The 26,459-nt window shown below is 39.5% G+C and overlaps 2 protein-coding genes across 6 annotated transcripts; both read right to left on the bottom strand.

The window, feature by feature from the left end:
- Positions 1–220: 220 nt before the first annotated feature.
- On the bottom strand, positions 221–19,173 carry si:ch211-129c21.1 (uncharacterized protein LOC563087 homolog). 3 transcript variants are annotated; one of them, XM_061737783.1, is made up of 15 exons: positions 19,068–19,170; positions 18,302–18,397; positions 12,352–12,837; positions 12,026–12,171; positions 7,984–8,046; positions 7,485–7,583; positions 5,397–5,496; positions 4,978–5,088; positions 4,711–4,862; positions 4,424–4,596; positions 4,089–4,245; positions 3,776–3,998; positions 3,298–3,413; positions 2,291–2,519; positions 221–2,210 (listed from the first exon to the last, which is right to left on the bottom strand). In XM_061737783.1, the coding sequence occupies exons 3-15, from the start codon at positions 12,458–12,460 to the stop codon at positions 1,450–1,452; spliced, it is 2,439 nt and encodes an 812-aa protein (XP_061593767.1). In that variant the 5' UTR covers positions 12,461–12,837; positions 18,302–18,397; positions 19,068–19,170; the 3' UTR covers positions 221–1,449. The 3 variants fall into 3 exon arrangements, with proteins under 3 accessions (XP_061593767.1, XP_061593769.1, XP_061593768.1); XM_061737785.1 differs by having other exon boundaries at positions 12,026–12,168; XM_061737784.1 differs by lacking the exon at positions 18,302–18,397 and having other exon boundaries at positions 19,068–19,173.
- Positions 19,174–19,381: 208 nt separating this feature from the next.
- LOC133457731 (uncharacterized) lies at positions 19,382–24,228 on the bottom strand. 3 transcript variants are annotated; one of them, XM_061737042.1, is made up of 5 exons: positions 24,097–24,228; positions 23,521–23,901; positions 23,038–23,112; positions 22,433–22,573; positions 19,382–19,900 (listed from the first exon to the last, which is right to left on the bottom strand). In XM_061737042.1, the coding sequence occupies exons 1-5, from the start codon at positions 24,137–24,139 to the stop codon at positions 19,737–19,739; spliced, it is 804 nt and encodes a 267-aa protein (XP_061593026.1). In that variant the 5' UTR covers positions 24,140–24,228; the 3' UTR covers positions 19,382–19,736. The 3 variants fall into 3 exon arrangements, with proteins under 3 accessions (XP_061593026.1, XP_061593028.1, XP_061593027.1); XM_061737044.1 differs by having other exon boundaries at positions 23,038–23,107; XM_061737043.1 differs by lacking the exon at positions 23,038–23,112.
- Positions 24,229–26,459: the final 2,231 nt, after the last annotated feature.

The following is a 26,459-nucleotide window of genomic DNA, read 5'->3' as shown; positions in this document are numbered from 1 at the left end:
TGGCAACTTTTTTTTTTTTTTCTTCCCCCTCAAAGAAAACCAATGGTATCGATTTATTCATACATATCTAAAGATATACATATCTAGAAATTCAGAAAGAAAAACCAAGGCTTGAATTTACTGTAAGTTTGAACATTTTTTTTTATCGAAAATAAAAGTAGTCAGTAAACCATTACAGCAAAGTGAGTTTGCTTTAAATAATGGCAAAATTATGCAACCGCACTGTCAATATTTCTTTTATTCCCAATAAGCATGTTGATGAAACCGTCCTAACCCGCACCGATGAATAATTGACCATAGTCCCCCTTCACTCTTTCCATATCTAGTGTTTGAGATGAAATAACAGAGTTTAAAGTACTGCTGTTTAACAGAAATAATAAATTGGCACTATTCCCATTCATATTTTTTTCCAATTTGGAAAAAAAAAAAAAAAAAAGCCCCTGACTGTTGAGTGAGTCTGCTGTCCCTCCCTACAAACAAGGACATCACTTGCACGGCTTTGACAAACTTTTCAGCTGCTTCACCTAAAATAATCACCGACAGCTAGATGCACTTAGAGCTCCTTACTCAAGTATTTTTTTGCCCTCTGTTTTAAACAATTCAGCTTTAACAAAGTTCTCTCATGTCCTGAGTCTGTCAGAGGATTTGGTGACTGGGATAAATCGACACATTTACATTGCAATTACATTTGTTTTTGACAGTGAGAATACAACATGCTTGCAATTTAAAAAAAAAAAAAAAAAAAAGGGTGTGGACAAAATATCAAACATCCTGGTTGCAGCAACAGGAGTTAACCTTAAATGTGATACATTTATTGGAGTAAAATGGGATACTCTTTTCTAATAGCGCATAGGACATCAACATGGTTTTGTACATCTGTGTGAAGGACGTTTTGGTGCTTGAAAGCAGAGGTATATTCATTTTTAAACACCAACCAGGAAATAAAAGTGGCTCAGGCTGTTGATGAATGATTAACACAGCCCATGATGGGTAGAGTAGTCTCAGTGTTCAATTTTATCTTCAGTAAACAGTAATAAATGACTGAATGAGATGTTGCAAACATTATTTAAAAAAAAAAAAAAGACTTCAATTAAGTGAAATAAAAACTTAATTGCCCCAAATAAATAGTCAAAAATGTTAGTGGCTGTACACAATATTACACAAATTGAATTCACAACTTGTTACAATACAAAAATATGATTATAAAAACATTTCAACAGTTTTTGCTGGAGCAGAAAGTCCACCGGTTATGTCTCCTCAGAACATCAGCTGCCTTGTGAGGGTATGAAGTGATAAACAGTGTAAGAAGTTCACCAGGAGAAACGGTACACTCATCAGAATAATTTATTTTGTGAAAACTATTTCATCACTGACAGTGGAAGTAAAGCCATCTATACGAAAAATGACTAGTGCATTGGTGAAGGTAGTGGATTGAAGTCTGCCTCAGCCTCAAATTTCAGACTCATCGTGTATGTATCCCAGACCGTCCAAACTTGAAATGTTGGCCATAGGTGTGAAGTGGTGCTCCCCGTTCCCTTTGAAATCAACTGCAGTGTGATTATTATTGCCAGTGCAAGGTATCCTGGACTCAGGCCCCAGGAAATGTATCTCTGAGCTTCTGTTCTGGATGTGCATGTAGTCTGCTGACGGGTTTCTGCTCTCGCTGTCCTTGGAGCTCTGCGCAAACTTCAAACACTTCCAATGGCCTCGACTCCAGAACCAAATTATGACCCCAATTAGGGAGAGGGAAAGAAGCGCCAGGAGGGCCACGGCCACCTCCAGACGGCCTATTCTGCCGACTGTGCTTTGAGTCTCGGGGGACAATGGGTCCTCATCGCCAGTCCCTGGCGCCGGTTCTGTGGCAGCTGTATTCAAAGTGTGAATAGATTCAAAGTACTTTGTCACAGTGATGCTAGGAGTAGGGGTAACCACTTCTGGTTCTGAGTGCAGCTGTAAATGATAAACCGCCACGGTCCGGTTGTATGTCCTGCTGTTAATCTGCTCCACTGAGTCACAGACGTACAGGCCTGCGTCCAATTCAGATGCGTTCAAGATGAGGAGGCCTCCACTGTAGATGTAGTATTTGTCGTTGGACTCGAGTGCTTTGTCGGAGAATCTCCAGCGGACGTGTGCCAGGTTAGAGTGAAGTTGGCACGGCAGCTTGATGTTGTTCCCTGGAACTAGGGCAACGTCGACAGCTGCCACTCGATCTAAACACAAACACAAGATTAAATCCAACTTCACAATGAGAAAACTGAGTGATTAAATAGCACAATACGAATAAACGCACCGGGTGGCAGAGGACACTGCGACACGTTTCCCTCCTTCAGACTCTGTAATGCGGTATTTGAGGAAGGAGTTAAGCTGTAGATGGAGGAACACTGTGTAGTTGAAAGGTCCCAGGCGCAGTACGGGTCCCTGGAAAGGATGCAGTCGACACAACTCTGGTAGCGACTGCAGTTACTGACCGGCATCTGGATAGCGCCAAACTCCGACCCAACGTACAGCTGGCCCTGCGACTGCACAGACATACAGAGTGTTCAACTAGGAAGCCTTGGATCCTGGAAATCATGTACCGTATTTTCTGGACTATAAGCCGCACCTGTATATAAGCCGCATCAGCTCTATTTTTAAAAAAACAATAAAAAGATATATAAACCGCATCCGCTCTATTTAGAAAAAAAGATATGCAGGCCGCAGATATTTATGTTGTTAGATTAGATATTTACTACATGTACAGAAGGATTTTGAACTGTAAATGATGTACATGTTTGTACCTGAATAGATAATTTCCTAACAGTGTCTTTTAACACGGCAGCAACTTTGCTGATTAAAACGGGACAGAACCAAGAGAAAATAACCAGTATTTATTCATCTATTTATCTGTTTGAAATCTGCTTCTACTTCTATCTGCTAAAGAAGAAGTAGCGTATTCTTCTTTGCATTTATTTTGTCTTAGTTTTTATTCTAATTCCGGTTAGCACTCCCCCTAGCGGTGGAAGAAAAATCCACAGAATAGCCGCACCTTTGTATAAGCCGCATGGTTCAAAACCTAGGAAAAAAGTAGCGGCTTATAGTCCAGAAAATACGGTACTTTATATTTTATTTGGGCACTTCTTCACTACCAGAACAAGGACCCCACCAGAAGAACAGTGGACCTCATTACTTTACAAAAACTGCTCAGGCAAGGAGAGGTCATGACAGGACCCTCCAGAGGTCACTCATCCATGGATAGGAACCCGTACCATCCTGTAAAAGTGGTTCTACTCATGTGGTTGACTGTATAATGGTCTTTACCTTTTTGGATGAGAGGCGCAGGATGCTGATGGGTTCAGGGTTTTCATACACTTGTATCTCCTCGATGATGAGCATCTCTCCGTCATAATTGACAGCCTTCTGAATATAACCATTTTCTGTTATGGGACCCAGAAACAAGAAAGTTACATACACATTGTATAATTAAAATATACATCAGCATATTCTTTTAGGTATCAAAGGAGTCTTGATTAGTTGGCACATATAAAATATGCTGATTAAACAGATGAGTTGGACACAATTAAGAGTTTAGCAACAAAAGTTTGAACGTGTCAAACCATTGGTTGCTTTAATCTTGACTGATACATACGCAATCAATATATTTTAATACAACAGGATTTTCAAGTTTAGCTTTAAAACTCAGCTAAGATGCCACCGCCATCCCCAAAGCTTCAGCTTCTGTTCAGCTCCTCTTTCATCTATGTCAAACTCTGTTAGGTCAGAGAATCATCCAGTTTACCAGTGCCAATGAACATGACATCATGTCTCTGTCCATCAAGAGCCAACACGCTGTCCACCACAATCCGAGTCAGCAGAGCCCCGCTCTCGACCAGCAGCGGCTTCCCCGTCAGCGGACGAACAGCTTCATCCATCAGAGGGCGATCCCTGATGAACTGGAGGGTTTTGTCTGGAAGTTCCAGAGAGCGATTGATCCCCATGTTACGGGCCACATTGTTGATGCACTGAAAATAGACAACAGTCCATCAGTTTTTTTTGTTCGTGTGATTTTTTTCTCATGGTCACTTCTCCTGGAAATAAGACTTTACACCCACCGCTCCTGGTCTGGGAACCGGCACCTCACCGGTGTGCATCACCCACTTCACATAGGACGTTTCCACGGCAACAGGCGTCTTAAACTTTCCCTCGTTGAAAATATCCCTGATAGCAGACACGCTGTATGCACACACTGCAGAGACCTGGGACAGCCCCCTGGGACAAATAACATTTAAAATGTAATTTCAAATTACATTTCCAAACAACAATTTACTTCTCTAAATCTAAAAATTAATGCAAGAATAATCTGACAGTTCAGGATGCTTCCCAAATGAACCACAGTCGGCACCCACTCAGAGAAATAAAACCTCAGTGTGAGACAGTAAGCACTTACGACTGAGGTGTGAAGACGGCGTAGAAGACGCTCTTCCCCCAGTCTGCGTGCTTCATCAGGAAGACATCCTGGACAATGGGGGGCAGGCTGGGTTCAGGGAAGGAACAATCCAGACGAGCTTTCAGGAACGTCGTCCATTTCCTCTGCAGTGTCCGCTGGCCGCCCATATCTCCCTAAACATGGACACAGAGCACACTGCAATGTACACATGTTCCCTTTCAATAGGCACCGGGCGTCTGTCAGGCAGCAAAACAACAGTTGTGCTTTAAATCTGCGTTTCCTCCTACCTTGCAGACACGAGCCACTCGTGATACTGCAACTTTGCTGTAGAAGTCATACTCCATGGCGTTCTCGCTGAAGAACAAGTACACCTTGTCATCGTCCCCATCCACACTAGCAGTGCTTTCATCCACAAAGTCCATGTAAACGAAGTTAGGCTCTGAAATCACACAGATGTAATATAATAAAGAGTGAAAACAGCATCATGCATTCAACACTAAACCGTGCATATCTATCATTTTGGAAAATGTGTGATTTTGAAGGAGAGGACTCACCACTGAGCCAAGAGCTCTTAAACTCTGAGCGAAGAGCCAAGTTTGAGCTGCGCAGAATCACCGGCTCAGAGCCCAAGAAATTGATGGATGTAGCAGAGTACAGGTCATTTCCTGTTGGTGGGGAACAATAGAAAAGTAAACATTCCTGGAAATCCCTTATTCACATTAAGTTGAAGCTATCAAGTACTTATGTGTCCATTAATGGGCTGGACCAACTTGCTTTCTGTTAACTAATCAGTATGCAGTTTGTGTTGAGTTAATAAATAAAGCATATTTCATTTGTAATGTATTTGGGGTCTTGTGCTGAGTGAAACGTGCACACAACTATTACGCACATCCCTTCCCTTGTTTCACTCTGACCATTCAGCAGTTTTCTGAGCTTTGTTCCCATTGGCAACCAAAGTGACACGGACACTCACCAACCATGAGGGAGGAGTATCTCTGAAAGGGATCAAAAGGACACTTCCCCTTTCCCTCCTCCTGCTTTCCCTTCAGCATCAGCTGCCCATTAGCAAACGTCTGTCGGAAACCAAGAGAGCAAGAGAGGAAAGGAAAGCGGTGTTGGAGACCAAAGAGGGAAAATTGTTTTATTCAGTTTGTTTGCCAGCTTGTGAAATCCTGATTTAGTCACTGTACAGTCACTGTGCAGCCTTGAATAAATTGTAAAATAATCTTCAACTTAAAGAAATTAGTTATATTAGGTTTTACATGGTTTCATTGAAGTTATTAAATGCTCAAAGCTTGTAGTGCTCCAATTATTGTTGATGGATTTTTTATTATTGATTGTGTCAGTTTTTATTGTAATAACAGTGCTCATCTTTTTTTTTTTTTTGTTCTTTTACCCACTTATAGAGGAAATGAGGCCTCCACACCTCAGTTCATTCCTAGTTTAAATAAAAAAGTTAAAGAAAAAAAGCATCTTCCAGAAACAAGGTGCACAGAAGAAATATGGTGCCTGGTTTTTCTGCATTAATGTGCCATCTTGCGCAGAGTCGCTGGAATAAACAAACACAATGTAGTAATGCTGATGAAGTGTAGTGAAGTTATGTAGCGGGAGCATCATGACTTGTTTTACTGCCCCAGGGTCGGGACCATTAGCCATCACACATAAGATGAAGCTGATTAGAGCTGGGTGATGCAGCAGGACAATGGCCCTAAGGGGGGAAGTAAATCCACCACAGAATGGCTTTAGAAAAAAATAAACAGCCTCTTCGAGTGGCCCAATCACAGCTGAAACCTCAACCTCTGATCAGAGATTTTGTTCACATGAAATCAAAGATGAATGTGTCTGAAATGATTCAGTTCTGTTAAGAGAAACTGTAACCAATTCCTCCTGATCCGACCCACATCTACCAAAGCAACTCGCTGGACATCACTGCTGTCAAAGAAATCTGACAGGTGTTAACACCAAGTATTAACTTGCAGTACATTTTCCACCAGCACTGTGAATGTTTAAAATGAGTTTAATAAAAAGACGTGGGAAATTGTAATTCTGTGCCATCTTCAGCACATTGTGCTTATCAATTAAAGCGACGTAGACTAAGATTAAATCCAATTTTATGGAAAATGAATGCAGAAAACCAGTCAATTCCATGGTATTCACATGCTTTTCTTGTCAATTGAACATTAGTTAAACTAAACATTGTTTTTTAAATAAATATTTATTCATTTATTTTATTTAAAAATTGGTTGTTTGGCTCTGAAGGTTTGGACAGAAACAAATGAGCAGTTGAGGGGGTTCAGCTGCATGGGTGGTTTCAGTCCTCTGAAATTTAAGTCTCCTGCCAAAATAAACTTGATACAAGAGTGACAGTTGCATCGTATTACTATTAAATTACGAAAGTCCAAAAGTTAAAATGAGTTAATGACGCTAGCACAAAGTGTGTCGTCCGTGTTTCGGAGGTCTGGTAGGTTTTTATTTCTCGGTATCACAGTTACAAAAACTGCTAAATATAGATGGAGTGAGTGGGTGAAATCATACTGTTGCACTGGGTCAAATGTTACTGGATTAATATAAGCACGAGTGCTGTAGTTATTTTAGGCAAGTCTCACCTTACCTGCACTTCATGCTGTAAATATTTACTACAGCACTAAATGCGTATCAATTAGTCTGCCGGTAACGCATCCTTTTCTCCTGTTTGAGTGGGATTTGCAAAGATGTACAGTGCTCAGCTGTTGCAATCTGTGTGCCTTTGGAAAAAACTTAACCATAATTTAAAAAAAGAAAAACATCCTAAGAAAAAAAAAATCTTAAGGACCGTCAAGGAATCTGCACAAGTATTTCAGGGAGTCAGAATTGTCTAATGGGGTGAAGCAGCAAGGAAAATACTTGTCTTTTCATGTAGTTTATTGACAATAGGAATAATAAGTATAATGTCCTTGTTTAACCTTAAAGCATGACCAGTATTAATTCAAGTGGTTCAAAGCTTTCCCTATTTTCAAGAGTTTTTTTCTTCTTCCAAAAGAAAAATGTTCTCATTGCCAACACAACATGTCATATAACTTACCATATAATCGCAGGTTGGACTAAAAGCATTCGTGCCACACACGTAAACTGTAGTGTCGTTCACACTGTGCAGGGTTCTGATGTAGTTTCGGCATTCCACCTGCAAAACGATCCAGCAGAGAGAATGCCAAGGTCAGAGTTTTGTTAGTTCAGTCGCAAAAACACAAACATGCCACACACACGGAGTGACGGCCGAGGCTGCTCGAGGCTGAGCTGCAGGCCGGAGGGTCAAGGATGTGCACATGCTTTCTCTGCCTGTCAGGCCTTTATTTGATCATTTGGTACAAAGCTACAACCAAAAGGCCCAAATGAACTCTACGTAAAGACTCGGAAAAGAAGACAAATAAATAAATAAATCCCAGATAAGTGATTAACAAACTGTGCAGAGAGAAATTCCCTGAGGAAGTAGATGGTTTGGAGTTGACGGTCACCTTTAAAAGGCTGCCTTCACATCCTGCAAGTAAAGTGCTCTGCTGTGTTTAGAAAGAAATTACACAAACCTCTGCATGTTTACCCTTGTATGTGCATTCCCTCTGCTTCTCCTCCGTCACTCGCCAATATACCTACATCAGTAGAAACAAAAATGTCTTGTCAGAGCACACGGGAATAATGTTGCAACCCTACAGAGGTAGTCCATTTAGACTCTGGCTAGTATGATGTTTATCTAAGAAAAAGACCCATCAATGCACTCCAGAGAGGATTACCCGTCAGCTGGGACACTGCTACATCTTCAACTATGCTGCATCAACAACATACCAGTATAAGCGTTGAGGCCAGTATAATCATCCTTCATTCATTCATTGTGAAAATATGTAGGAATTGAGGGAGAAGGGGGCTAAACAGACTGACGATGTGACCCAAAATGCATTATACAAAAAAGAATATAATGTTTAATCAGAATACAAATGAGTCTTCATAACAATCTTGTATCGTGACAATCTGCTGCCAATCAATCATGTAATCTGAACCGGACGTCTTAACTCCAGAAGATAAGCACATCGCTGAGCCTACACAACATAATAATCCAATTAATGGGTTGACAACCACAAATCATAAACAAGTTGTAACAATATGGACAATCCCAACTAGGGCTGGGCGATATATCGAGATTTTAATATATATCGATATATTTTGAAACGCGATATGGTACGAGACAATATCGTTTATATCGATTATTAAAAAAAATATATATATATTTTTTTTTTTTTTTTTTTTTACGATTTTGATATAGCTTATTTTGTGACAAATTGACTTGAATGTTTTATTTGAGATTTTCACAAATGTTTTGTTATTTGCACAACTGTCAACATCAGTGGAAAAGTCTGCCTGTTACTGTCTACATTGTATTAATTGCACAGTGTATTTTAATTTAATTGCTATGCAGGAAAGGGATATTTGTTTTATTTTATTCAAGAAGCATTTTTATTCTATATATGCAGCCAGTTTATTTTTATTTCATTTGTTTTATACATTTTGATATTGTGCAGACCTCTGTTAATAAAGGAACCTGTGTGACATTTGGCACGAGGCTTTGTATTAAAACTGACTGTTTTTTTAAGGGTTTGCCTCAGAAAAAAATGAAGCTAACAGAGATGCTATGCTATAATGCTTTGGGGGAAACCCCAATTAAGGCACAGAAAAAATATCAAGATATATATTGAGTATCGCCATTCAGCTAGAAAATATCGAGATATGACTTTTGGTCCATATCGCCCAGCCCTAATCCCAACAACAAAAATGTATTCTGACTTTATTTCTTCGCCTACGGTACGAACCCAAGCTATTTCATTATTTCTTTTTACCCCATCAGGGTTATTTCATTTGTTAATAAACGTGTGTTGTTGAAAGAAGAAAATATTTTGGTTGAAAAGGAGTGATGTTTGCAGTGTTTGATGAAGTAAAAAACAGGTTGGATTTGACATCTGTCTCACTAAAAGAAAGATGAACATTGTGGTGTTTGGGCGCGTTTGCTCGTTCAGGTCAAGTCAAAGACTGTGCTGCCACTCGTGTCACTTTGGGACTCGTCTATTCACCCGTTTGGAAAGAAAATGTGGGTGTGATTTTTGGCAGCACATTTAAATTTGATAAAGAGATCAGTTCCTTTGACATCCTATCTTCTTCCAGTTACAGCTGTTGGCCCAAGTAAAGCCAAACTTAGAAAACCATAACTATGCCACTGGATTATTGTAATGCTTTAAGTCCATTTAGATCAGTCATCTCTTCTTCTGCTTTGGTTGTTTTTAAATGTGCTAAATTAATAAATGTGACCATAACCTCTAGCCATGAAACACAGGTGCCCTTTAAGACGGTATAACTGCGTACTGAACTTTCAGAATCCAGAGCGTACTGAATGTTTGGTAGAAGTACAACTTCCAAGAGTTTCTTCACTCAGTCAACAAATGCGTGATAAAAATCAGTGGAATGCTTAAAAGGCAAGGTTCCTGAAAAGAATGACTGCACCCTCAAGATTAAATATTTTCCAAGGACATCAGCAAGTCAATGGAAAAACATATTTTCCTAACATTTCAAAAGCCAAGACAGAGAAAGAAGAAACTAGTGTTGCTCGCTCACCTCTGGTGTCCTTGGTGGAGGAGATGTGGGGAGATTATATATATATATATATATATATATATATATATATATATAAATAAAATATAATGATTTGGTTAATGTGGATAATATCTACATTTGTTTTAAAGCACATTCCCACATGCGTCAGCTCATGTCATACGTGTATCTTGTTCAGGAACAATCTAGTGGCACTACAGTGCTTGGAGAAAGCGTCTGCAAGATGGTCCTCTTTGCTTTTACTCATTTCCTGGGTTGTAGCAGAAAATGTACAATATAATCTTCCATCTGTATTACAACCATTGAGAAGATGAAGGGGACAACTTCCAGCTTCAATCATCATCTGGCAAAAATTCACCCAGAGAAGAGTGTTCTACAAGAATGTTTTGTTCAGTGAAAGCCAGGTCAGACAGAGAATGGCAAACCCTCTATTGCTGAGAGCTGAGAGCTTTCTGACAGATGAACCACAGTTAACACTCCCTCTTCATATTCACAAGCTGCTAGTACCATGCAAATCTGTAGATGATGGAATGGGCCTGACTCTGTTAGCAGAGACCGTTTATCATAAACACTATCGGCAAGGGGCTTTTCACTTTAACTGTTCAGTTGTTAATGTAAATTTCATTGATTTCCCTTTAAATAACTTTGGATATAAAGTACCAAAACTAGATTATAAACATATAAGCTACGTTTTTTAATTTAGCTATCAGGTAATTTAGCTATCAGGTAATTATAAAAGAAGCGGTGTAAGATCTCCATGAATGTTACATTTTTGAAACATGGCATGAACATATATGCTTTGAGATGATTTATGTGTCAGCCGCGTCATTTGGATTAAACTGAAGTTGGACCGGACCGGGCTCGGATTTTTCTTTTATGGCTTAAGGCATGACTTATGGTTACTTTGCATAAAGAACAGTACAAACTACATTAAATGTGTCATCACGCTGCATCCACAATACCAGAAAACCTTTAAGTGTTGTGAGATGAAACGGAAGCATTATAAAGTTGTCAAAGCTTTACTTTCCTTTAAAAAAAAAAAAAAAAAGACAAAAAATGTGTTACAGCCCTAAAATGCAAAAAAAAAAAAAAAAAAGTTGAAATGGAGTACGTTTCATATTTTCTCAACATCATCTTACTTTAGTTTGTATTTCAGAAGTACAAGATAAAAATCCTTTTCATGTGGCAGTTCGATTAGTTAGATGGATAGTTAAATTGATTACCGGTAGTTAGCCGTCTGGCTTGAGAACAGCTGGAAACTTTTAAATCTTTAAATTAAAATTCAAAACAGAGAAAAGTTTGTGGTAGTTGCAGTTATTTATTAACTTAATTCCTGAAGTAAAACCTTTTTTATTTGATCATATTTATAAGTTTTGTCTGTTAAACCCATTTTATGGGAATGAAAAAGTTTTTTTGCTATTATTATTTCATCTTGTTCTTGCTAATTGATCAGTTTGGCTCCACCACAAAGATGTCAAAGGAAAAATAATAAATTTTGTCACACAGCAGTGTGATTTTTTTCTCCTCCTTTTTAATTTTTTTTGTAAAAACAGCATCTATTTACTTTGAAGGACCTCTCAAACTCTTCCAATCAGATATTGAGGTTATTCTTGTACTCTGGCTTTATTCTAAGAATAAAATGTACGTTAATATTATGTTTTAAAATCGCCTCTCATCCACTGCAACACAAATCTACCTAAGGGTATCAAAGGGTATCAAAGTCTGACCGAAAACCGTTGGGATTCACAACCTCCTCCTACTCACGCCAGGTCCAGCCTTTGATCAGCTACGGCAGAGGAATATAAAGTGCAATAAAGCTGTAACTTTCTAGCACCTACATCAAGCAGTAAAAGCAAAACGGTGGCAGCAGCAACATGTTTTACAGTCGGGCTGTTAATGTCCAACAGATCTGCACGCTGTTGTTTTATTCAAACTGAAGGTTTGACAGATGAACGCGACTCAACAGGTTCTTACCGCAGACTTTTTTTCAGAGATGTTGTTTACGTCCAGAGCATAGATGGCCTCCCTTGCTCCCAGCAGCAACACGCCCAGGTCATCTCTGATCAGCATAGTTGAGTAATTGAAGATCCCGTCTTCTCTGAACGACTTCAGGTCATCTACTCAGAAAAAGATCCATCATTGCACTGTGTTTTTCATGCTCTTCCAGCCATGTAAAAGAATAAAAACGAGCTACATCATTGTATATGGTGAGTTAAAACACATGCATCATGTTAAACTATGGCAACTTTGCCAGTACTGTACAGGTCCGGGAATGTGACAAGGATATGGCTGCGACTTACTCTGGTAGGGGACGGTCTTACGTGGGGCGCAATAGTGAGTATGAAGGGAACTGAAACAAACATGGAGCATCAATCCACAGACGATGCTTAGTGCCGACAGAAGAGACATGGCTCAGAGTCCAAGCTTGTCGAGGTGTGGAGGAGCCGCACGGTCCAGCTCCGCCACCTGAGCACCAGATCAGAGCCAGAACATGGTCCAAAGTTTCACTCCATATGCCACACCGAAGCAATGTGACACTCCTGGACATGCGCTGCTCCGCCACGGCGAGTCCTGTTCATTCACACAGATCCGAAGGGGATTTGCTTAGATGTAGAGGAGTGCGGCTTAGCCTGATTCAGTTCAGTTAGAAGTTGGTGGTTATTTATGTCGGCGTTAGCCTCCAGCGCAGAGCTAATGAGCTGCTGGTGTCCTCTCTGGAAGGAGGAGCAGGAGCCATGCTGCCCGGCTAGTGATGAGGAATGCCGGAGGAGATCATTTTCATGGTTCTGGGAACGATATGAGAAACATCTATGAAATAATCAAAGACAGGAATGAAATTGAAAGCCTTACTTTAATACTGACGTTGCAAATCACAGATACCCTCCACTGAAAAAGTAATAAAAGGCAGCTGGTTTGCCTTCTACACTTCTTCTCTTTCCATTTGTCTATTCTATCTGTTTATTTGTCAGAAACAAAGAGGACATCCACCATCCAGGAACAAATATAACTTGATGCCCCGGATACAGTAGGTTGAGCATCATATTCAGCTAGAGTTATGACAAATCATTGCAGTAAATCTTAAAAAGGAAGCTGATGCTGAATGAAAGTCTGCAGAGAGCCATGCTTCCCATCACCCCCTCTCAGAGTCTTCCTGTTCTCCTCCCTGATAAGAACCTGCTTCCTCTGGGCTCGGCAGGGTTTGAGCAGCAGAGGGGGGGATCAGTGCAGGTGTGGGCATGCACGCACATCCCGGTCATTCACTGTTTCACTGAGTGTCACCCTTTCTTTGGTGAGTTTGTGTCTTTGGGAATAACTGAGCGACCTTATTCAAAATTCATCAAGGTGCTTCATCTCAAAATAACACACGAAGCTCACTTGAGGGCAGGCACAGAGAGTATATATATATATATATATATATATATATTTTTTTTTTTAAGTGTACTTTTCTTGTGCTTGGTGTACTCAGAAGCAGAAGCGCCACACGATGGGTTTGCAAACGTTATTTCGATTTTAGTTCCCGGGGAGAATATACAGCACATTTTACAGAGCAGCCTCTTTTGAAGAATAACCGCAGAGTCCTCGTCTGTTGACAGAAACCATAATCACAACCTCCAAGTTTCCACGAAAGGCAGCTCGTTCCCCTGGGCTTCCCAACACCCTCCCTCTAGAAAACACACTTTACACCTACCAACCCTCCTCCCACCCTGCTGCTGCTGCCTGACACAGCGGGGCGAGCTGGTGCATGTGTAAGACTGCTCGTCTGTTGTCAGAGCGGCGATGTCGTGCATGCTTGCTCCCCCTCAGGCAGCTGGCAGGTTCAGCGTCACAGCTGACTGGAAGAACTAAAAGTTGCTTTTGACGTATAGCTACAAACAGAGTAGACAGGTTTGTATAGCTGCAATAATAGACAAGTATGCAGGAATCCCTCTCACTTTTCTCCTGCTCCGTCTATCCACACACATGCTCACACAATGACACGTGTGAGAAGGGATCCACAGCTGAAGATTTCAGTCAAACACAGATCGTCTCAACCAAAGCAGCCCTAAAGTTTTTGCTCTAAGTCACAATGAGAATAAAAATTCAGTAAATATTCAGTCTTTTTGAACGGGGACATCTTGAAAACATGAACCGGCACTGCTACTACAATAACCACGATTCAGTACTGATGTCAACCACATACTGTAGCAAATAAATACATTGGTTATGGTGTGACACTGAAACCAATCCATTAATTTGATCAGTTCCACATTTCTTTCTGAGTTGACCTTAATTTATAGTAACTATAACAACTGTTACAATTTGATGTTAGACTGTTTTAACTCAGAATGTCATTTTTGTCAATCGTATTAAAAGAAAAAGATTAACCACTCTTGGCTCTAGTCTGGAAAAATTTTGTTTTTTTCCCCTCGTCCCATAATCAACAAATATAGACAAAAATATTTGTTTTCATTTTAACTTCTGCAGGTCCTTTTTTCTTATTGTGGCAACAATGAAAATGTCCACAGTTGAGTTTACCAGCATGACTCTGGATGGTTGCTGTGGATGATGTGTTTGCCAGTTCAGTTCTTTACGCCGCTGCTCCACAATTACTTGATTTTGATCACCAGCCAATCAAATGCTGCACTTTTATTTATAAAACGTTGCCACACAACCGCAACATCAATGCCACCGACAAGTAAAGTTAGAAACCGTGCAACCAGAAAAGCAACTTTAGCTTCTTCTCCTTTTAAATATATTCATCTGTATTAAGAGCTCAGATTTGACTAAACGTGTACTTTCTGTATTAAGAGCTCAGATTTGACTAAACGTGTACTTTCACCTTTCAAGCCTTGAACATGCATGACACCTCAAACACATCTACACATCTACATTTTAAAGACACCCAAATTATATTATTCTAAAAAGCTTGATAAACATTTTTCCACATTTAGATAAGAAGGTTTAAACTCTAAAGAAAAAAAAAAAAAGGTTTTTATTAATGTAATGAAAACTGAGGAAAAGAAGGTTTTAATGGATGACTACAAATCTTGCCTCAGATCAATGTTGTGTTGGTTAAGGTCGACTACCTGCTGCAGGCGTCACTCTCTGAAACAGCAAGTTGCTACTTTTATTGGTGTTTTGCTTGGCACGGGTCAGGTGGGCAACAAATGAGTTATTTGAATTGTACTTCCTAATAGGAAAAGATAAAAACAGCTAGCCAACACACTTGGAAACAACTGTAATTTCTGAGACAGCTAAAAACAAATGCAATGCTTTGTAACATTTTTTCTTGTTGGTCCATCTGACAATGTTAATTACATATGAGATACTGTTAGTTTTTGTTTTTTGAATTCACCTCAGCTTTCGGTCATAGGTGGGGTTTTTTTTTTAGCTGGTTTGTTTGCATGTTTTACCTTAACTGATTAAAGTTTTTTCATCCTGGTCCAGCAGACAACACAGACGAGCAGAAACATGAGCAAATATTTCAAACATGAGCATTAAGATTGAAATATAACATATTTATGGACTTTTCCTCCATCCTCTTATTTCTTATTTATTTATTATTGTTGCGCAAGTCTGCAAAGATGTCATTTTATTCTTTGAACATCAAGCGTTTCATGTGCGACGCATTGGTGCAAGTGCAAATCTTCTTCCTTTCCCTTTTGTTTTCTAATTAATAGGAAGGGCCCACCCATGCACTACTTGACCTTTTACCTCATGAATCAAGCCTCTTCGCCAGACTTAATGGCTTACTACAATTAATAATGTAAGACCTGAGGGCAAATTACAGTTATTAATGTTTCTTTGTTATTAATGGCACACCTTTATTAATCCCAGCCATGAATAAAAGCCAGTGGACATGAGCAGAGGAGATGGACTAACATCTATCCTACAATGTTAATGATTTATTAACACACAGGAACCCACCCCTTATCACAAAGTGGCATGTTTTCATTCTGTCTCCATGCTAAAGTCTGATTTCTCTGTTCTTCCTGTCATGTTGATTCACGTTGTTTTTTGAAGCCTTAGTGACCAAAATGGGGATATACTTTTAGGTGCACTCCCCCAAGTTCTGAGTCACTGAGATACTGAGGCTTGAAATCGGTTTGTCTTTGTTGTTATAGGGATCAACAGCGATTCCAGTACAGCCAGCAAAACCTGCTGAAGGAGCGTCAATGAACTCAGGGCAGTTTTGAACAATTCCATTCAACGTTTACAACAGCTGGAAACACAGCAGTGTTGAAAGGCTCTTTGTTTGTCTTTAAAGCTAAATTTCAAACAACAGCAGTGACTAAAGATGTGTCCTTCCACCTCCATTCATCTACATCTAAATGTCAGCATGCAGCTTCCCACTGTGGCTGCTGGTGAGATTTTACTCATCAAGCAGCGCAACATGAACAGTGAACAACTGTGTGTTCAGTCTCACATGAACCGATAGCTCAAGAAGCCCTGCAGCTGCATCTCCAAACACTTGAAGCGTGATGATATTTATAGCCAGTTCAGGAGCCTTATCTACAAAACCCTACCGCAGATTGTCAGTGCAACTACAGTACGAGCTGTTTACAAAGTAAAACTCCACACAACGGTCTAAGAAGCGTGCACGGACATGCATGCTGTTGTTGTCATCCCAGTAGGGCACAACCTATCCAGAAAAACTTGGTGAACAGTCACACATCTGGAGTGAGGGACACGTTCAAATGTCCTCAAAGCATGACTGTGGTGTACGGGTGAGGCTGTTAATGATTCACCTGCATGGCAGACTGATCTTTAGGTTTAACGTGTGGTCCAGTCACTGGCTTTTTACCTCTTTTCCCAGTATGACCTTCCAGCCTGCCAGCAGGCCGGCTGGCGAGCTGGCTCAGACAAATATATTCCATCACGGGGTCTAAACAGGAAGCCTGTTGTGGGAGGGTGTTCACCTCACCTCTGACACTTGGTGTGCTACAAGCTCTGTTGTGAAACATTCACTGGAAAACAACCAGGTTCAGCAGCAGGTTATATTTATGCAAGCTCAGATTTGCTATAAAAAAAAAATAATAATGACAGCAGGTTACCATCTTTTATTTTGACGTGCATGGGAGTTGCACTTAGCTGAAAGCAATCCTGCAAAAACATGCATGTGAAAGATTTCCAAGCCTGCCCAGACTTGCATTATTACAAGTGAGCCATGAGACAACTAACGGTCATCAATGCATGAAATGTAACTCAGTTCAGTTAATTTGTGTTGTTAAAATTAATAACAAATGCCCTCGGGGCGGTTTGCATAGAAATGACACAACCCTGCTACAAGTTGAGATAAATAAAGTCCAAATATAAGCAAACTCTTTGTAATCCGCCCACATCAAAATTAAAGACAACAAACCAACGCCAACATGAGATTGAAATACCTGTAAAATAAGATTCTTGCCTCTTTCCTGACAAATCATTCATCATTACTCGGACCTGTTTGTTTAAGTGTAAAAGCACTCCTCAAAACATACACACGCAGAGACACTGACAAAGACACACACAAGCAAGTCTCAGCAGAACCGGTGGCCCACTGAAAAACAGGAACGCTATCACATGAACCTGTGTGATCATATCAAAGACAGATGAAAGCAGCCAATAAATCAAGATTTGGCAAAAAGAACTGCAGCTCAGATTTAAAAATCTAAAAAGCAAAGTGTGCATAGCTTGCTGCTGAAATATGTCACTTTATTCAACTTAACAAAGGGACCAGTGAGGTTTTTTTTTTCTTCCTGGTAGGGGCGTGGGACTATCAATGTTTCTACTTTATAGAGGTTTATTTTTTATAACAGTTGTGGAGCTGGAACGAGGGCAGTTTTTAGTGTTCTTGCCAACTGAATGCAACTTCAGTTGAGCAGTTCAGAAACAATGACTTTTGCTCAGGTGCGCTGACATAATTTGTCCAGACAAATATTGAGTTTGCACATACTCTACGCTGTTATCGTCAGTCAACAAAATATGTTCTGGCTCAGTTAAAATACAAGTTGTGGGGGAAAAAAAAACAATAAGTGCTGATGCAACACTATAACAAGTCTTTAGGTTTCATGAGCTCAGATCTTAAACAACTGCAGACACCATTTCTAACATGTGACAAACAACTATTAAGATGTTTGTCCTCCGAGCTGTGATTTTCTAGACTTACGAAATATCTAGGACACACTTTAAAATCTAAGTGTAATCTAAGCAATTCATGATCCTTTGGTATCAAACAAAAGTACACTATGTGCATTCAGTGTACGATACAATAAAGAAAGGACGCACTACCTTCTGCTTCAACCACAGAGTGCATCTTCTGTGGCGTTGTTGTGTGCACCAGTGCGTCTCCAGCCCCCTCAGGGGAAGTGTGACAGCTGAAATCCCCTGAGAAAATGCATGAGCAGCACTTAACGTATGATCTGCTCACTCAGCCAGACACATATTGTAATGTATCATGTGCCTCTATCCCCATCACCTGAAATCCTCCAACATGCATGCACATATGCTCTGATTCAAAACAATTACAATCATTATACATTGAGTCATGATGTGCACTGACTGTGAAAATCATATATGCATTTCCTGTGGTAATTTGGTCAATTAAGCAACGTAGGATTGCAACACTGGCTGTGCAAATAAGACCTAAATATGTGAAACTGGTGCAAATAGAAAAATGTGATTTTTAAAAAAGATCAAAAGTCGACAAAAATAATCTGAATCCCAATAGAAACAGCTTGACTTGTGATCCACCCAAACCTCCACATCCACTGCTCTGATTGACCCCACGACCCCTTTATGAGCGCTTCTCTTAGTGAAACATTATCCGAGGCGTCCCTCACTACTGCTTGTGGTAGCTGTCCACTGCTATTATTAGATTAGGATATCCCATAATCTTTAAATAAGTAAGGCAATTTAGACAGCCCCGCCGTCCCTGCGCCTAGGTCCAATAAGTCCCAACAGCCAGCGCGACTTTCGTGGAAAAACAACCCCCGTGTAGGACAAAACCTGCGCACAAAACAAGTCCACCCAGAAAGAACAGACTAAAGTCACTTACCGACAGCGGTCTCGGTCTACATAAGAAACTGTTCGGAGCGATTGTTTTCAGCGGGTTTAGGATCCGATGTCAACACCTGTAACATTTACTCTTCCACCACTAATTCCTTCTGGGAGTATTTTATCCTAGAGGAAGGCGGCGCCAGATCACGTGACCCTACCTTTCTTTAAAAAAATACGTTCACCAAAGTTAACCAATGTTTAATTAAAAGAAAAGACAAATTATGAATGACAAACCACGAATTATCAATATGAAAATCACTATAAAATAAAAGAAGAAAACGGCAGTCAGAGTTAAACTATTTAATATGAACTGTAACAATAGGTCTTCATACACAGTGAAAATTGATCATGAAAATATCACTTTGAAACGTTTTAATTTTTTTTATATACAAATGTTATTTGCACCATTATAAAATATTTTAGGTAGCGAATTTGAACAAGTGTAGAAACCTAATAAAAAGGAACAAAAATAAAACAGGACCAACTCTTTAAGGTCGCCTTTTGCCATCTAGTGGCCAATTGAAGGTACTACATTGGCTACCTGGAAAGTGACACAAGCTTCAGTTAAAGCATAAACAGTGTGCTGGATATAAAATAGAAATAGAAATAAAATAAAATGTACACAATGGCAATATAAAACAGCTGTAGCAGGAAAATAACGTCGAGGTTACACGTGGTATCTTTGATTGCCTCCGTCGTACCTCCCGGACGGGCTGGGGGTCCGTGGGTGCTGAGGGCCTAGGCCCGCCTTCAGGGTGTCGACCTGCAGCTCCGCCTGCGGGAGGCGCTGTTTCCTCTGGTGATGACTGTTCATATAGATTGGATCTGCTCCTGCAGTGACATTAACAACAAAGTGGCCGCTTTGTTAAAAATCTGTTATTAGAGTTACTTTGCAAAAAATGAAAAATGAAAGAAAAAAACGAAAATCAAGAAAAAACAATGTTTTTATATACAAGGAACTAAATTAACAATATTTTACATAGGTAGCCTATTGACTGACATTTGCCTGAAAAACATTTCATGATCTTTCAGGACATATATATATATATATATATATATATATATATATATATATATATATATATATATATATATATATATATATATACCGTATGTGTGTGTGTGTGTGTGTGTGAAAAACTGAAACCTTTGCATACAAGTCAATATCTAAAATCAATTCACCGATCAAATTGAGACATTCAACTTGAGACATGAATTGAGAAATTATTGAAATTACTTTCATTACTGTAACTCAAGAGGAATTTTCCAACTCTCTAATGCTTATAATTTCAAAACCGTAATAAATTTTAATATTATTATTTTTTAAGTCTTTAATTGGGAAGTGGCAATTTATAAAACCATCTTTAGATTTCATCCAAAGCATAGTTTATAAACTTGCAAGCACATAACTAAAAATGTACCTGACGGCGCCCTATGGGCCGAATTACCTTCAGAAAAGACAAATCCCACCATAGAAGTAGTAGTATTTGATGAAATCTTGTCACAAATTCAATACAGATACATAAATAACAACATAAAGGGCCCCCAAAACATTATGATACAATCAAATATTAACCCACTAGATTATTATTGATGATATACAGTATATTGATAGTTTTTGGGGTTATTATATACTTTCCATCTATTTACAATTACAGAATTCCATTTCATTTGGTAGCTGAAGTTGTAGCAGTTTAAATTTGTACAAATATTCTTTATCAACTTCATGAGCGTCGATAACAATAAAACCAATAAAAAGCATAAAAGATGAGGATTAAAAAAATAACAATAGACTGCAATTAGATTTCTTTGAACTCAGCTTTTTGTCTTGATGAAGTTACTTGTCGCTGTTGTTCATATGTTTGATTCTCACCGCTGGTTTTGCACATTCTCCTTACAAAAGCACTCCGTTACTGTCCGGATCACAATACAGTCGATGTATATAAGTCTGTTTTGGGTAGACACATGCAGACCACTCTGGCCAGTTTCAAAACTTGCCTTGCCATTACCGAAATATCAAATATTGGCCTCAACACAATTCTTTTCTCCTGCAGCGTCGTCAGTTTTCCCGAGGATGTTCTCTTTTCATGAAGTGTAAAAGATTTGCTGCAGTACAACACACATCGCTGTCACTAACCCGTGCAGAGCGCTACGGCTCAGGTCAAAATGACTCAAGCCAGAGCGAAGGGCCTCAGTTCCTCAGAGGGCTTGCTGGTCCCTTTGCGCCTTGCAAGGGTTAAGTGTAAATAGAGCATCAGAAAGCACCTTGCACTGTTGTACAAGTAATTTTTTACATAATCACAATGTTTGATCTGCTTTAACAGTCCTCTACACCCTTCTCATTTCCGTCTACTTCTGTATTCCCTGAATCACCGGTGGTGAAACCACATGTAGGTCTACTTCTTCATTAGCTATCCATCGGCCCTCTGTCATGTCTGATCAACATCTGGTCGATTTTGTTTGTAATATCAACTTGGACAAGAAATGATGGCTGAGGACAACAAAAAATAACACTAAAATAAGAACGACTCAATAACTTTCAAGAGTGGTCCTGATTGTTTTATATCATTTCTATTTTCAGGTCATGAAGTGATAGTTTGGACATTTTTGGAACATTTTGCAGATTTATCATAACAACTTTAGACAATTATTTCGAATTAAGGTTCACCTGCATGGGGTAAATATAGTGAGTTATAAATATTAAATGCATTTGAGGGAGTTTCAAAGAATACAAACCAGTTTGGTTTTTAATGCATACTTAAATGTGCTTTGCAATCAAAGTGCTTTAACAAAGAAAAAGCTAGAGGCGACTGTGAGATCTGGTCAGGATGTGACCACCTCTCACAGTTCGCCTTTTCGAGAAGAGAAAGCACAGTTCTCAGCTTAAACTTGAAATCTACACTCAAACCACAGGCAAGACACTTGTGTCATGCTGCTCTACCAGACCACACAAACCACCAGCCTATTCAGTGTGCATCAGCTGGCCACGACCAAGGCAGACAGGAACAGCTTTTTCTGCTCTGTTTCTCATAGATAAAGGTTTGAAAATAAACAAATTAATGAATAAATATATAAATAAATCTGCGTATCGCTCATCTCTTCTTTTGCATGCAAATCCTTGCTGTGAAATGAATCGGCCCGTAACTGGAGTGATGTATTTTCTGGAGTTTTCTGTTAAACGCTTGACCTTTATCTCTTTACCTCTTGGCTCCATTTTCTCACAACGGCTTTCATCTCACTGTCTGGCTTCAGATGCCTCTGCAGGTTTATCTACAATCTATAGAGGTTGTTTTTTTCCCCACAGATGTGTACAGTAATAAGATGATTATCAAAACCTTCAAACCCAAAAAGAAAGCAGCGTACCTTTGCTGCCGAAAAGGCTTCGTTTCTTCACAACATATACGACCAGCGTGATGATCAGGACTAACAGGACGAGGGAAGACACTCCCACCACAATCCACACCCAGGCCGTCCAATCCCACAAGCTCCAGCTTGTGGGACTCGCTGTTGGAAGAGGAAAACATTGTGTTGAAATGTGGGCACATTTTAACAGCACTACTGTACATATTTAACAAAGCATGTTTGCGCACACAAAAGCCTCGTATTTACTGTGTAGACGAAATTGCATACAGTCATGATGCTGCACATCAAGTTTATTTGTTTATTTATTAGGATCCCCTCATAAATAATAAAAAAATAGTGTTGCAGCTACAGGGCTAAATTTACTGAGTGATCACAGAGGATGCATGAGTCAACATGATAACGTTTTTCTCATTGAGCAGAGTATATTTTAACTTTGTCATATATAGCTTTGATCTGTCGCCCAGCCGATTTATCACCTGTATAAGCATAAAAATTATGCCGACACTAGAAAGTCTGCACAGCCCACACTCTGCTGGGTCCTAAAAATACACACAAATCTATGGAAAAGTGAGTATGCATCCACACATACACGTATGCACACACACCTTCTGTGGGTGTAATTGCACATGTTTCCATTTCCAATGGACAAATTTCCGCTTTACTTTCCACTAAGCTCTGTGCTGCAACAAAAATGAAATGAGAAGCATTTGGTTAGTCATTGCAAGCCAGAAAGTGAAGAGGATTTACGATTCTGCTCAAGATGTTATGTTTCAGCACGGCAGGGGTCATGAAACAGCTTTACTAGCATTTCTAACCATAGCAGAAGCACATGATGAGCAACTTTGAACATTCTAACGTTGTTGTAAACAGGTATTAGTGATGCATGAACAAAGAATCAATTACGTAGTATTACGATATGTCTGTGATGGTGTAAGAATATGTTGTTACAGGTGAGCGATACAGTGCACTTAAAAGCAATAAGAATCTTCATATCTGCTTACAACAACATCAGTGTCAGCTTCATAAATGCTGATCTGAATGATTAAAGTTATTGTCACTTAGCTAAAGAAGTTACAACCAATACTTACAGACTATCACTTCTGTTGAGTTGCTCGTATTAGTTTGTAGCTCGGGAATCTCTGCTTTGACACTGCAATAGTACCATCCACTGTGTGTTTCATTAACATTTGATAAAGTGTAAGTTTTGTCAGAACACTCCCCCGCTGAAGTTTCCTCTGGCTGTTGAATGGTGTTGCCGTTCATTGTGTCATTCATTAATTTTGTTTCATTCGATCCATGGGGAATGAAATACCAGTACATCCGATATCTTTGGAAATTATTGTTACTCAAACAACAGCTGAAAGTCAAAGATGAACCGGATGAAACTTTCTCTTGTGTCCGGGTTGATGAGCTGTCTGTGAAAGCCAGTTTGATTGTGTGGTGGGATCCAGCCATGACTGCACCTGCCACTGGAGATACAGAAGAAAAAAAGGGTTACCTTTCATTCATTTTGACTTTTCTGTTTATCAGAAACAAAGACTTCAAATGGCACATGCAGAACTGTCGTCAGTTCACACATCAGTGTTTGAAATGTCACCAAGTTGTACTTCTAAAGCTTTGTTTTCAGTTTAAATGGTTTTGATGTGTTAAATATCAAGTCTTACCTGTGAGCAGCAGCAGTGCAGCGCACTTCAGCGTGGCTTCCATCTCTTCATGTTAAAGGTGGTCGCCCTCTGAGTCTCATTGTGTCTCATCCGCCTTCCTGGCTGCGCATCAGACAGAGCTAGACGCAAACCTGTGTGTGTGTGTGTGTGTGTGTGTGTGTGTGTGTGTGTGTGTGTGTGTGTGTGTGTGTGTGTGTGTGTGTGTGTGTGTGTGTGTGTGTGTGTGTGTGTGTGTGTGTGTGTGTGTGTGTGGGTGAGAGGGAGGAAGGAGACAACGGGGGAGGGAGGAGAGCTTTTTCTGCTGAATCTGCTGTGACAAAGAGTAGTGTTTGTGTGGTACAGCCTGCAATGACTGCCCAAACAACCAGTGGAAATGGAAAATGATGTTGGTTTTCCAAAAAGAAAACAAACAAATATGACAGACGGAGGAAAACTGTTGACCAAACAGCAACACCGTTGTTTCACAGACTTAAAAGCAGTCTGTTTTTTTTTCCGTTTCTAAATACACACTTCTAGCATGTTTCTGTGGCTTGTTGGCTAGCAACACGTGCCTCAGTCAGATAAATGTGCATGTGCTGACTTGCTATGTGCTATAAAAAAGAAAACAAGAGACAGACTGATATAAGGGGGTTTGTGAAACCTCTGTGGGTTTTGGTGCAATGGTGCTAAAACGCATTTCATCAGATCCCCTCAGCATCTCAGAAGAGTACCAGTTCTTGGCTTCCTGTGACAAGACACAACTATACAAATGTTGGGCTGATGAACTTTCTGAATCAATTTAAAACCACAAAGTAAAAGGAAACAGCCCGAGGGACTTCAGGTACATTAAAACATTATGCCCTTACAAATACCTTTTAATTTGGCTAAGCAAGACTTTTTTTTCCACTTTTTGTTATTTAAAATGTGATACCAATTGTTTTACTCTGACGCCGTAAACAAACTTGTCTTTAATCAACTTGAAGAAAACCCCTGCAGCATGATAACAGACGTGTGTTTGTATGTGTATATTGTAAATTTATTACAGTGAACAGTGATGGGAAAAGGCCAGAAGAAGACACTTCTGAAGGTTGCAGGGGCGTGCATAACGTCTGTAACCTGAGCTTGTGATCTTTTCTTCTACCAACTGAAAGTAGGTCCCTTCTGCGTACAAGCAGAGCGATAATCATCATAATCTTTTCCTCAGTGGTTGCACACTTGTTCGAATTGATTCATGTGCACTGATGAAATTCATTTACAGTTACATTACAGTTCATTACAGTTTACAGTCATTAACTGAAAACACGGTAAAGGTTGTACAGCAGAACTGAGCACTACTTCATAAAGCATTTCATGTGTTTCGTGTTCTGGTCTTGTTGTTCTTCCCCAGAGACAAAACAGCTGAATGTCATTTCTAAATGTTCTGTTTGTATGCTTTTTGTTTCATTTTAATCCTACATGTTATTTACTTACTTATTACAATTATGACATGTATAGAAAATATGTTGATATTTAACTGTTGCAGCTACAAAAGCTTTTTGATGATCCTGTCATCTATTTTAATGAAAACGGCCAGATGACAATGTAGAGGCTAAAAGGCATCAACAATAATAAGGGAAGGAGGAAAATAAAACTAATAGTTAGAAACAAAATTTCAAACCAAAAGAATCACTCTATGTATTATTGCTTGTAAAATTGTTTAGTTTTGTCCAAAATTGTGTTACATTTTTTTCCCTGTTTTTTACCTCACCATATCAGATCCCAGCCAGTAAGGGCTCATGTGCCGGTCATGTCGCCCAAGTAAATGAGGAAGCTTGTGTCACCAGGGTGGATTGTGATGATTCACTAGTGACCTCTAAAAGGAAATGCTTCAAGAGGTTGCTTTTACTTCCCGACTCCAGTCTTAAAGTACTTCAGGAATCTGTGTAAACCAAAGAATATTCCTCCTTTATAGATGCAGTTTGTGCTTTAAAAAAAGGCATACAAGTAGTTTTGCCTGCACGCATTGTTTATGAATTTGGCCACTGCTCTCTGTAACTTGTGTACAGGATGTGGCCACCTTTAAATTACTATTCTAAGCTGACAAGAGAAGCAAACAAACAAACAAACAATCAAAAACTGAGATTTCAGACTAAATATATTGCACATACAGACACTAAAGTCAGAACTAAATGCAACAAAAGTGAATACATTATTAACACTGACACACAAGTTAGAAAACCTTTGACCACTGAAAGAACAGAGTACACATGTACTTGGTTCTTTATTTCAGTTCAGTTAATGTCCAGGTTGAATGGTTGGACACATTCAACAGAAAAGGTTACAATCGTGTGTGGACTATATTGTGGCTGCGGGTGAAAAATCATGAGGAACTGAACAGGACGAAA

This window comes from Cololabis saira, chromosome 13, assembly GCF_033807715.1.
Source record: "Cololabis saira isolate AMF1-May2022 chromosome 13, fColSai1.1, whole genome shotgun sequence".
NCBI lineage: Eukaryota > Metazoa > Chordata > Actinopteri > Beloniformes > Belonidae > Cololabis > Cololabis saira.
The sequence above is the reverse complement of the archived record's forward strand: the minus strand, read 5'-3'. Positions and strand labels throughout refer to the sequence as shown.